We start from the raw sequence: 13545 nt of genomic DNA on the forward strand, positions 1-13545 counted from the left end.
AAAGTTTTTTTCTCCTGCTGATGATAGCTCATCTCAATTGATTGGCCTCTTACAGTTGGCATGGCTACTTCCACCTTTTCATGTTCTCTGTATGTATAAATATCTTCTGTTTATTCCATTCTATGCATCTGATGAAGTGGGCTGTAGTCCACAAAAGCTTATGCTAAATAAATTTGTTAGTCTCTAAGGTGCCACAAGTACTCCTGTTCTTTTTGCGGATACAGACTAACACAGCTGCTACTCTGAAAGCTGATGTACGTGATGCAGTTTTACCACCCCTCAGCAAGGAAAGATTCATCTTTAGGAGATTCTGAGCAAAGAGAATGCTTTTTGTGTCACTTAATGACAATCCCAAAGCCCTGCTGACTTGTATAATTTCTGTGTAGATTGTGGATTCTGTGGACACTCTTGTCACAGTAGCTCAATTCCATGGATGACACCTGAAGCGGATACATCAACAGTGCAAGTTCCCTCTGCTAGGAGACCCTACTACAGAGATTCAGCTTTGGGGTCAAGACTAAAAAAATGTAAACTACTGCAGTTTGGGTACCTAGCCAGCCACCATACCACTGTTATTCTCTGCCTCAATTGCCAATTAGCCCATTAGGGCTACCGGGGCAATATTTAGACTGTGTAATAGTGTATTCATGCAATGCTCGGAGATAGACTTTTTTGTTTAAATACATTAAAATAGACCCGTGAATTCCCGCAGATCAAATACAAAGCCACACCATCAATTAAAAATTAATCTCGCACACAATCCCCAGAGTCCTGCAGCAGCTCTCTCTACAACCCACTTCCTCAGGAGCCACAGAGAAAAGGTAGGCCTTATGCACACCCTGAAGTCTAAAACTCTGGCTGTTACAGACCAGGGGGAAGAAGACTTGAAGAACACTCTGCCAGCCACACCCTCTCTTATATCTGTTCAGATGCCTCAACTGACTGCAACTACGGCAGCGTAGACCAGGGAAAGATGGAATCTCTTAGGGAGGTAGGCCCCAGCCCACTTAGGGTTTTATAGTTCAAAAGCAACATCTGAAGATCAATCCAGAAACCCAAAGGCAGCCAAGTGCAGGTCATAGAGCACAGGTTTAACATGCTCCCAGAAAGAGACACTGTTTAACAAGTTAGCTGCTGAATTCTGAAGCAGTCGGGCAGCAATGAAGCAGTCAACTTTTCCATTGTGAAATCCAATTTTCAGGAATATTTATAATTAATTCCACATTCTGTGCACTGCAAAGCCTCAGCCTAGAACCGTTTTGCATCCATCTTCTAGAAGAGTGATGTCTACTAATGTAAGTGTGCAAAAAAAAAAAAAAAAAAAGCCAATAAAACACACTTTCCCACTTAAAATAAAAACCCTGCATTAAAACATTAGATTTGGCAAGTGCTTAATGGGGTTTAATTACTGTCAGTATTTAAGAAAAATGCATACCAGCTGGAATACTAAGGCACAAAAACTGATGCAATGTGAGAGTAATAAGAGAGACTTTAGAACATTCTTGTGGAGGAAAGTTAACACCACAAAGCACTGACTGTTAGGGTACGTCTATACTTACCCGCTGGTTCGGCGGCAAGCAATCGATCTTCTGGGATCGATTTATCGCATCTTGTCTAAAAGAAATAAATCGTTCCCGGAAGTGCTCACCGTCGACGCCGGTAATCCTGCTCCGCGAGAGGAGAAGGCGGAGTCCACGGGGGAGCCTGCCTGCCATGTGTGGACCCGCGGTAAGTACCTTTAAGTTCGAACTAAGATTCTTCGACTTCAGCTACGTTATTCACATAGCTGCAGTGGCGTATCTTAGTTCGAACTGGGGGCTTAGTGTGGACCAGCCCTTATATGCGCAGTTACAGGTCAGAATTAAAATCTGAAAAAAACAATTCTTACTCCCGAGATCTTAGTGCTGTAAATAACCACCCCTTATGACAGGAATGCTTTCACATTTTACTGCTATGCCCCCTAAAGCAGAAGCTATTCCATGATCCCCTGATAATCAAAAGAATAAAGACTGTAGGCAAAGCCATTCCCCCCACCCCAACTCCTACCTCCCAAAAAACCCAAGAACAGTTTTCACTAGTGCTTCACCTGCAACTGTTCTTTGCTCTGAAAAGAAATCTGGTGCAGCTTCAGGTGTGATGTTCCAGCATGGTTTATTGATTACCTTCTGCAATGGAGATACTTCCCTTGGGCATTTATTGACCAAAGATGTATTGTTGTTACCGGGACAGCAGGCGTTCAATAGATTTCCCCCCTTTTCCCATTTGTAGCTTATACACAGATTTATCAGTCCTCTTTAGTTCTTAAAAAGGAGTGATATAAATACCAGTAAGTTACGCAGCACTACACGGGGCTGGAAATTTAGCCATTTTGCTAGTACTTGATCTGCAGCGCTTCAAGGAAACAGCAAAACAGAAGCTGCACTGACGGACACTCTAGAACGAGTATTGATAGAGGCCGTGCGTGACGCAAGCAGTAACAATCTTTTTTATTAAAAAAGGTGGTTGGGCACTAAACTTGCCATAGGATTGCCACAATCCTGGATGAGCTTCCCTTTGTGCTCACCAGGCTGCTGTGATAGATCCAAACCTTGGATCCCACATGATTTTAATCTTGCAGGGTCAGAAGCACTCTCTCTAGGCCTCTAAGCACACTCTCGGGGTGCAGAACCTCTATCTAGCACTCCTTCCTGGGAAACTGGACTCCACAGTCCAATTGCCTAGGCCCTGAAGTTAATGCTGGTCATCCCAAATCTCACCAGTAGCAACAACATGCTCCCCAGAGCTGGACCCTTCAAATTACTATTTCATCCTTCCTGTCATGTGACAGTTAGAGCAATGGATGCACAGACTTTGCAAAGGAATTTCTAAATCAAACACTTTTTACATAGACTAAGCACATGAGATACATAGATCTATGGAAGAATAAAGCATATGCGCTCAAATCTCTCCCTCCAGTGTCCTCATTGCTCAGATAGCCCTTTGTATTTGGTCAGTCCTTTCAGGGCCTTTCTTTCCCCCGCTCAGTCATGCCTTCTTGTTCCAGTAAGCGAGAACATCTCCCTTTTATAAAAGTTCCAGTCCCCCTCTTGTCAGGTGACCTCCCACCCCAAGGAGCTTCAAATCCATTGTCAGTTGATTTGTTTCTTAGTTACAGCCCACTTGAAGTCCACACTAGGAAAACTGGTGCTCCTTGGCTGCAGCCAGCGGATTGTTTTAAGGTGCTTCCATTTGAATGTAAGACCCTCCAGGATAATGACTCCTGATTCTCTGCCCACTGGGAGAGCAGAGACCCTGATAACATCTACTGGATAACCCAGTCCAACATGGAGGTTAAAAAAGGAAGGCACGGTGCATTTCAGAAGCAAAATGATGTTCATAAAACAGAACAGAGTTTGCAGAATGATGGAGACAATCCAGACATACACTAATCTGTCACACAGGGCTTCTGTGAGGAGTAGGCAGTTTATGAACATCATTTTGCAGACATGAACAAATAATTTTCCACCCTACAGACTTACGTGGAGCTCACTGAAACAATAATTGAGAGCAACAGTTTGGGGAATGCAAACAGTACTGGACATTCGCATGGATAACACGAACATCCAGAGTTCTAATTGGAAGGATTAAAAGAAAAGAGTTCTAGAAAGGATATAAACTCCCCTGCTTCTGGGCATAAAGCAATCTCTAACTGAATGGAATTAAGAAGAAATTCCTTATGGGCAAGTCATTCCATAACTGCTTCCTGCAGCATTTCTTGCATCTTCTTCTACAGCATCTGGTACTGGCCAGTGTTTGAGACAGGATACTGAACTATATGAACCGCTAATCTGATTGGACAATTTTTGTGAGCCTATAATTGCTAGTGTTAATTAGGTGAAGCCAAACACGACAGAAAACTATTTACAATCATTGACAAGGCGCCCGTCCTTTCCCCAAGTAACCAACCAGAAGGTTAAGATTCTGCACCCTTACTGTACTGGCAGAGTTTACCAGATTAGTAGTCAAGACCAGGGAAGAGGTTAGGAAGGACTAATCCTTGGGTGCCAACAAAACCATGTTAAAGACACGATGTACCTCCAAGTAAAGCAGCAAGCACAATTTATACTCTCTCTGTGTTATACATCCCAACAGATTTAATAAAAAAAAAAATAATTATCAGCCAATATTCCAGTCAGTCTGTTCACAGGCTGCACAGATTCAAGCTAATCAAACCAAGTTGGGAGGAACAAGAAATCATCCTGTCCCCTCGGGCTTGTTAATAGTAGGAAATCTAGGATTCTCTTAGCCTCCTCTACAGCACCAAGCAGGGTTCACACATTAAGATCACATAGGCACAGGAACCATTTCTGTGATGATGGTAGTTGGGGGAGGGAGGGGGCGCTTTGCTTATCTTGGTCCTTATATACAAGTCTCTTATATATGAAATATAAGGAGGTGCCAAGTGAAACGCGATTAGGCAGATACCACATCACAAAGTCGCTCAAGACCTATTAAAATATTCTGCATTTTAAATGGCAACAGAAGACTAAGGGCTTGTCTACACTGGCACTTTACAGCACTGCAACGTTTTGCTCAGGGGTATGAAAACCCCCCCCCTCAGCGCAGCACGTTTCAGCGCTGTAAAGCACCAGTGTAGACAGTGCCCCAGCGCCGGGAGCCGCGCCCCTCGTGGAGGTGAGTTTTTTTTAGAGTGCTGGGAGAGCTCTCTCCCAGCGCTCTGCCGCAACTACCAAGCCACATGCCACGGCAGCGCTTTACCGTTGCCCGTGTAGACTAGCCCTTAGATCTGGCCCTGAATCCAATACGTGGGTATGCAAAGTGTCTCACCAAGTTCTGCCAGTCAAATGAAAGACACGTGACGCAGAGAGTAGAACGAAGAAGAGTGCTGGACTGTTAGCTGACCACTTTTCTACTTTAAGGAGGGATTCCAAAAACAAGGGAAGGATCTGGTTACATCTTAGAGAAAGAAGGCTCTTCCTTTCAGCTGCTTCTCTTTTGAGTTCAAAGGAATGCACAAAACAGTATGCCAAGCACGGAGGAAGAGGATGGCTCTGACTTAGCGCTCGTGGCAGATTCGTGGAGAGATTAAATAAAGAGCTGGGTTCAGTTGCTAGGGAAAGCACCTTTTCATTGCAACAAATGGAAAGCAAATTCTGACAATGCTTTTGAGGAGGAAAAGAACACACGCATCTACTGCTTCAGCAGCCCCGTGCATGCACACAGTGAAGCCAAAAACATCAGGGAAGAGAAACTGCAGTGTCAAAGGATAAAGGAAAGATTCACAAGTCACAGACAGAGGCTAAATCCCAACCGCAGCTCCCAAAATAGAATCTATTTTATGCTATCAATGAAGCTTTTCAAAATACTGTTTTATCTGCAGGGTTTTTTGTACCGTCTTTAATTACCGAGCGTCACAGAAAAATGTCTGCCAGCCTCATGCAAAAGGAGAAAGGACAGACCCACTCATTATTTCTGGGTTGAGTTTTTTTGCTTTAGAAAAATGACGCTGAATGGGTTTATCCACCAGGGCCTCCCTTTCTGGTTTTTTTAATGCTCTCTTTTTTCCATGTATGTGTGGCCACAGCCGTTATTAATAAACTTGAAATGATTTCATGAAAGAGACTTCCAAAGGATTAAAGGTTTTGGTTTCAAATCATTCCCAGATCAGCTGTGGAGAGCCTGAGGAGCACCAGGCGCAGACTATTTCTTGTGCGTTCCTTCATGCAACAGGAAAGGGGGATAAAGGCAGTTCTGTATCATAAAGGGGACAGGGTAGATGCAGTACTGCAGGAAGAGGGGGTGCTGCTAGAGAACACATTGGCATAAGAACATAACAATGGCCATAGTGGGTCAGACCCATGGTCCATCTAGCCCAGTACGCCCTCTTCTGACAGCGACCAGTGCCAGATGCTTCCGAAGGAGTGAACAGAACAAGGCACTCTATCAAGTGATTCACCCCATCATCCAGTCCCAGCTTCTAGCAGTCAGGTGTTTAGGGATACCCAGAACATGGGGTTGTGTCTCTGACTATCTTGACTAATAGTCATGGATGGACCTATCCCCCATGAACTTATCTAATTCTTTTTTGAACCCAAGTTATACTTTTGGCCTTCGTAACATCCCCTTGCAACAAGTTCCACAGGTTGACTGTGCATTGTGAAACACCCTCCAAGAATTCTAATAGAGTGGAGAGGCATGATTTCCTTTTACAGAAGCCATGTTCGTCTATGTGTCTGATAATTCTGTTCTTTACTATAGTTTCAACCAATTTGCCTGGCATTGAAGTCAGGCTTACCAGTCTAATTGTCAGGATCACCTCTAGAGCCTTTTTGAAAAAAACTGGCATCACATTAGCTTTCCACCAGTCATCTGGTACAGAGGCTGATTTAAGCAATAGGTTACATACCAGAGTTAGTAGTCCTGCTATTTCATATCTGAGTTCCTTTAGACCTCTTGGGTGAATACCATCTGGTCCTGGTGACTTACTACTTCTGCTTTATCAATTTGTTCCAAAACCTCTGACAGTTCCTCAGATTTGTCACACAAAGAGATGCAGAGTTATTAAAATAACAGCCATTCAGTTTTGAAGGGCCTGAGTGGATGATATGCAATAACCACAGTATTATGACTAAGGCATTTTAGATTTTGTGGTCCCGCATTAGACTAAACTGTTTTTTAGAGAGAGTCCTCCCCCCACTTCCCCCCAGCAGAGTTAAAGTTGTTTGAGTGTCTTAATTGTACATTTCTTACCTTAACATGTCTGGAGTTTTTTATGTATAAGCTTAACTCTGAATTTCCTCTGTTTATAATGCTTGATTTGGGGATAACTGCAACGTCTGTGGAATGATTTTTGCCTTAAGTTACTCAAGCATACTCTCAACTTTAACTCCAGCTTAACATAGTTTGTCTGGGAATTTCCTAAGTGTTTTATAATGTCATGACCCCGAAACAAGAAACTCAACGTAAAGGCTACCGTGCAATATTTCCAATAATTTGAAGACAGGTAATATTAAACAAACATTTTAACGTTTTTAAACTCCTAAGGGCAGATTCACTGGTTCACCAAAACAGTCAAATTCCATGAGTCATTTGGGTTTACAGCGGTGTCGCATCATCAGATCAGCACAGACCAGCTGAGCATACTGGTAAAATCTGGCCTTTAATTTGCAACTGATTTATGGGCTTAGAGGGTGGCCTTAGTGAGACCAGCAGTATGTGCCAGGGGGCAGGGAACTAGAGTCCCAATGTCTCTGTGCTTTCAGAACTCCCGGCAGCACTGCCTGAGTGTGCAATGGAATCGAGGCTGCAGTACCACGGAAAGGCTTTCAAGACAGCATGTGGCCACAGAACATCTGAAGTGACAGCTGGGCCAAGCAGTCTACCAATGAGAGCTGTTGGCATGTGAGTCCAGCCTCCCTCATATCCCTAACTCATGACAACTAACAGAATTGAATGCAAATTAGCTGCAGAGGTGATAATTGGTTAAATTATCCCGTATGTCACAATGGCCCCACTTAGTAGTTGCCTGAGCTTGTCTGTTGCTTATAGAACCATAACCATTAGATACAATCACTAATAACTTATCTTCGTTACAACTTAATCTTTTAAAATATTGCCCGTGGACCAGATTTAAATTATTTTGACGATATAGAAAGATTTAAGTGCCTGCATTATTCTGGTGAGACCATTTGGGACAAAGAATGAAAATGCTAAATGTTTTAAAGGACTCAGTTTTTAATTAATTTTTAACAAACTAATTAACAGATTCATTTGTATAGTCTCAGAAGACTCATTCTAGACCAGGGTTCGGCAACCTTTCAGAAGTGGTGTGCTGAGTCTTCAGTTATTCACTCTAACTGAAGGTTTCGCGTGCCAGTCATACATTTTAACGTTTTTAGAAGGTCTCTTTCTATAAGACTATAATATAGAACTAAACTATTGTTGTATGTAAAGTAAATAAGGTTTTTAAAATGTTTAAGAAGCTTCATTTAAAATTAAATTAAAATGCAGAGCCCCCCAGACCGGTGGCCAGGACCTGGGCAGTGTGAGTGCCACTGAAAATCAGCTTGCGTGCCGCCTTTGGCACCCGTGCCATAGGTTGCCTACCCCTGTTCTAGACTCAAAGAGTGAGTGTTCTAAGTTTGGGGAAGGATACTTGGTATTTTTCATGCAACACAGAGGTTAAATTCCTGGCTTTAAGGACAAAACAGAAATTGGTCTTAACTACGGGGTCTCTACCAACGCCTCCATAATGGGTTCTTCTTCACCAAGGCGATCAACCATCCCAAAATGTAACAACAAGTTAAAATGCATTTTCATGAAAGTGCAAAGTGGACTCCTGCACCATAGCTACCATTTCTTGCTCTGTTAATAAGACAACCAGAACGTGGTAACTCTGTTTGCCCTAACCTCAGTAGTGGGGGGAAGGGAGATGCTGAACTAGTCCAGGGTGTACATTTATAGACCAAAATGAGCAGCGAAGGGGGAGAGAGCAGCTTGCTTCTAGATCTGCCCTGCCTCTAATAAAAGCCTCACTTGAATGCACACGTCCATTTCATGATTGCAGCACTCCGGAATACTGATAGCTGGGCAGGAGCTGCTCGCATGCACAGGGCTGCAGATTCAGGAAGCAGCTGAGTGGCTCAGGCTTTTATTTTCTGTACCCTTAGCACTAAGTTTGCTTACGAGGGCACATGATCCAACCATGGACACTCCAACTCCATACCAAGCAGCATGGAGCCTTCTGTTGATTAAGGAATAAAGAGGGTTAGAAAGGAAAGAAAAAACTAAAAAGGATTGCACGGACAAGGGGTGAAAGGGACACACACAAATGACAACGGTGTCCAGACGTGGAGCACGGGGGCACAGTGCTGAGCAAGGTACCGATTCACTGAAATGAGGTCACCAAGACAGAGGATAGGAGCCCCGATAGGGTTCCTGATGTTCTTCTGCCTCTCTCGATTTCCCCTTATGAGATACACAACTCAGTTTGCATCTTGCATTCCTTGACCTCGGGTTACTTTCTCTGTCTTGTTCTTTCCCCTACACCCCCACTCCCCATGCTAGAGCAGAGCTGGGGCAAGGCTGAATTATCTGCCCTATACCCTTTCACCTATTCTCTTTGAAACTTTTTTTTTTTTTTTTTAAAGGAGTTAATACACAAAAATCCATTTACAATTTCAGCTTAAAAGCCTACACTGTCCCATGTGTTTCATGGCACCCCTGTGTACACTGAACGGAGAACTCACCCAGCTTCAACTCCTCAGCTAGCCAATGCTCTGTCATCCAAAAAAGTTGGCAGTGCCACCTCCCAGCTGAGAGTGGGAAATTTTGCTTTGCCACGCTGGTTAATTAAACAGAGGAAGAGGGCTAGATGACAGTATATGCTTTGTTTTATTCTAAGTACAGTATGAGCTTTTTGAATGCCCTTGTGTTCTCCCCGGCTCTGCAGAGATGCCATTGCTGAATACAATCAGCAGCCTTGTGGGAAACGAGGAAGCTCTACTGTTCCTGACTTGCAGAATCATGTCCTGATGGGAAATGGAACAGTGGAATTAGACTGTTTGGACACTGAAGGAACAGGCATCAGAAGTACTTTGGCTGTGGCACGGGGAAAAGGTGTAGTTAGTTCATTGTCTGGCTCTGTTCTGGGCAAAAACTATTCAGTGCTGGGAGAAGTCAGGAAAAAGGCAACTTTTTTGGGGGGGGCGGGGGGTGGAGCGATTGAACCTAGCTGGGTTCAGAATTATTTGGAAACTCCTGAGAGCCTGCAGGTAGAGGGGAGGGACGGTGGGGATGTTCACCTAAAGGATGGCAGCAACGCAGGGCGGTTCACAGAGTAAGGAAGTCAAAGAGGTGCATAAAGATGAACCAGTGAAGCTCTGGTAACCCACTGTGGTCCTAGTGCTGCTACTCCTTCAAGGGTGAAGAGTTTGTACCAGTCAAGCTCAGGCAAGTACTGGGGAAAACTGGCTTGCAGCTTTGCTGTTTTAAGGCTGCTTCCTGGCAGCAAGAAGCTCTCAACTCCCTTCTTCTGCCCCCATCCCATTTTCTGGCTCTGTACAAATTAAAATCTTCAGGAATGTGACTTCCCTGATTATTATACCTATTACAGCCTCCCACGTTAGAGCGATACTCCAGTCCTCCTCAACGTAAGCACTGCCAAAAGCAGCAAGAGCGGACATAACTGATACGTTATACCAGTAACTTTGTACCTTTCAGGCACTTTACAAACATTCACTCATCCATCCACACCCAGAGTCACGATACCCATATCTCATTGGTAATCAGGCACAGAGAGCAAGCGATTTCCCCAAAAGTCAAACAAGGAGCCAGACACAGAACTGGGAATAGATCCCTGGAATCCCAACTCCCATCCGCTGCCCTAAATACACACCTCATTCCTCTTTGCTGCACGCCTGTCCTGCCACCCAGATGCCATGATCATTGTTCTTAGCATTCCCGACTGGAGAAGCATCTTTACTAGAAGTCTTTCAGTTTTTTCTTTGTTAAAGGGAATACTGGGGTCCTTTACCAGAGCAATTTGGCTGGCCCTGATGAAAGGAAATGGTTGTGCTGTCTTAAACCTGTACCTATGCTGATCTGTAAACAGAGCTCATACGGTGGAGAGCTCCTAACACAAGGTATTAATACTCAACAGTGACTGTAATAGTCCATGATTGGTTCATCACTTACCGTGGGGTCGGTCCAGAGAGAGCATTTTGCACAATCCTGGCAAGGGGCCCCTGGTGATCGAGGATGTTGGCAGAAGTGGTCATACCCATTAATGGAGGCTCGGCAGAGGTAGCACATTTGGGCACCACAACGACAGGACATGCGGTTGCAACCCTCAGATTTAATTAGGCCAGTCCCACACTTATGGCATTTTCTAATTCTGGCTGCAGTCATTTTTTCTTCTCTGCAACATAAGAGGGGTAAAAGGGAAAGAAGTTGGAAGCGGTATGTTTGCTTTGCCTACTCTCAGCGTGAGTAATGAGAACCCAGCTCTCTCAATAGCACTTTCCCTAATTTCCCCCTCACTTCTTAGACAGTCCTGTTTCTCCCTACTTCGTCTCCAAAGCCTCGTGTTGTTCCAAGGAGGTCTGGGCTGAACTGTATTTGGAGTAGGAAACAAATTGAGGAGTAGAAAACAAATTGAGTGAAAGGAAGTTAATCACCGGTTACATTCTACAGGCTTAAATCTGGTTTCCAAGTGAGCCAAAATGCAGCACGGCTAAGCTGTGGCTTGGAAAGAATTTCAAACCAAAGTCAAAGGTGCAAAGGGCACGTGGATTCTTGACTTGGCTGCACAGAAATATAGTCAAGGAGATAAAGGTGCAGGGAACGCAAACTGAGTAATGTCATTCACTAACTCCAGCTTTTGTGTCTGGCTGTTGCTTTGGTTACCAAGTTGCCATGAACATATATTTCAATTTTTAGTCGGCTAGGCCTGAGATTTTTGGACATTCCTTTTCTTTATTCACCAGAAATTAAAGAAAAATCAAGTCTTTCCAATGGAGAATGGGCATTTTATCCCTCTTGAGTCTACCCCCATTCCCACAAAGACTCTCTAGATGTTACTGTTCAAAGATCTGCACATAGGCTTTATGATAGCACAGAATACAAGCTGGAATCCAGAACATTATCTGGAAGTGTCTGGTCCCAACAATGACACTGCACAACCCTTCCCTCTGGGAGATGGTTTGCGGACGACGGACATAATTCTAGGATTATAATTCTTGGGGTATAATCCACTGGAAGGGCTCCATTAACTATATTATCTTGGTGTGGGAATTGGAAGGAAAAGTCTTGGCAATTAGTTCCTGTCACCATGAGGGCTGAGAAATCTATTTCTGATTATGAGATCCAGGCCAGGCTAAATTCACCACCTAGGAGAAAGCGATACTAGGAAAGTCCAAACCAATAGGTTGGAGACTGAGGAAAGTATCACAGTAGCCCAGTGGAGGTGCTGCACTGGTATTGAAAGAGATGGATTCTTTTGCCTTGGCTGCATATGGAACAAGCTACATTTCCATGGGGGGTGGGTGTGGGTGTGTGTCAGTCAGTCAGTCAGTCAGTCAATCTAGTGGACTTGTGATGTGGACACAAGTTCAGCACACAATCAGCCTGATCAAAGCCGTCTGGAGCTCATCAGCAGAGGCTGTGTTGTATTGAGGTGCACTAGCGGAGTAGTGTGGAGGCAACCTTCACGGTCACAGCCCATAATATCCCATAATATCCCTTGCTCTCGCCAGCATCATTAATTTCTCACAATTCAATTAACATCAACTTCAGACCTAGCGTTAAGTTTTAGACTGTAGTGGATAATGAACTAGGATCCACACCCTCTCTGAATTTCATCCAAATACTTGGATCTGTATTAGGAATGGACAGAAAAAGCAGTCCATGGAACTGAATCTGCTCCGATTGCTGCTCCTCCCTCGGTCTCTTAACAGGATGCTGTTTGTACATTTTTGGAAACTCTGAACAAGGCAGGAAGCTAGGCCCGAACTCCAGCTGTGCTTCCTTTTCCTTATATTCAACAGGAAGCTTTATTGTCTTCACACGTGAAATCTCATCTGGACAACTACTGAAGGCAAAACTCTAAAAGGTTTTAAAGCTACTTTTCCCTTCTTATCTGGGACATGACAGTCACAATACTCTGACTTCCCCTTTTCTACTGGGAAAGGAGTGGCAGAAAGATACTGAATGATGCCCACGAAAGTTAATATTTTGCTGAAAATATATGTACCGAGGGATGAATGAAGAGGCTTCACTGGGACTCACAATGCTAAAACCTCCACAGTTCAATTCTAGTATTGAAACTCGATTTCTGCCTGCCCCAAGCACACTAAATACCAGATCAGAGATGACAAGATACAATATTACTAGAGACTGGGATACACCCAAGAGAAAAAGAGACCAAATTAACAGCAGCAGGCTGTTCTAATTCCAATATGCCAGACCAGCAGTTTTATATCGCAACTCCCACTTACTTTCTACAATTAGAATCATAGAATCGTAGGACTGGAAGGGACCCCGAGAGGTCATCTAGTTCAATCCCCTGCACTCCAGGCAGAACTAAGTATTATCTCGACAATCCCTGACAGGTGTTTGTCGAGTCTGCTCTGACAAATCTCCAATGACAGAGATTCCAGAATATTTTGGCTGCCGCTACTGTATGGACAGAGATCAGACTCCAAAAGAGATTTTATGAAACTCCTTACGTTTTAGCATCTGCATTTCAAATAAAGGTCTATAAAAATCTTCACAGAATAATCCCTAGCTTGTAACAGCATGTAAAATGTGTGTGTGTGTGTGTGGGGGAGAGTTTTGTGTAAGTGACACCTAGGCAAACCGCACTGCATCATCAGTTTAGATTAGCACTGAACATTAACAAGCGACTTGGTGCCGAACTAAGGATTACTGTGTGTCTCTGAGCACCCCTCCTCTGTGTGTACGACACAACATAAATCGGCCAGATGCAGTATTAAGGTTTCATTTCCTCTGAATGAACAGGTACTAGCTGCTGCAAGATTAAATGAA

The 13545-nt window shown here is 43.8% G+C and overlaps 1 protein-coding gene across 2 annotated transcripts in view; it reads right to left on the reverse strand.

The window, feature by feature from the left end:
* RNF216 (ring finger protein 216) overlaps positions 1-13545 on the reverse strand; it is a 126022-nt gene that overhangs the window by 16567 nt on the left and 95910 nt on the right. For both annotated transcript variants that reach the window (XM_054041502.1, XM_054041503.1), the window contains exon 15: positions 10696-10918. In XM_054041502.1, the coding sequence (XP_053897477.1) occupies positions 10696-10918 (223 nt within the window). The remainder of the gene's footprint in view (positions 1-10695; positions 10919-13545) is intronic.

The sequence above is a fragment of the Malaclemys terrapin genome, chromosome 10 (assembly GCF_027887155.1).
Source record: "Malaclemys terrapin pileata isolate rMalTer1 chromosome 10, rMalTer1.hap1, whole genome shotgun sequence".
In the NCBI taxonomy this organism is placed as follows: domain Eukaryota; kingdom Metazoa; phylum Chordata; order Testudines; family Emydidae; genus Malaclemys; species Malaclemys terrapin.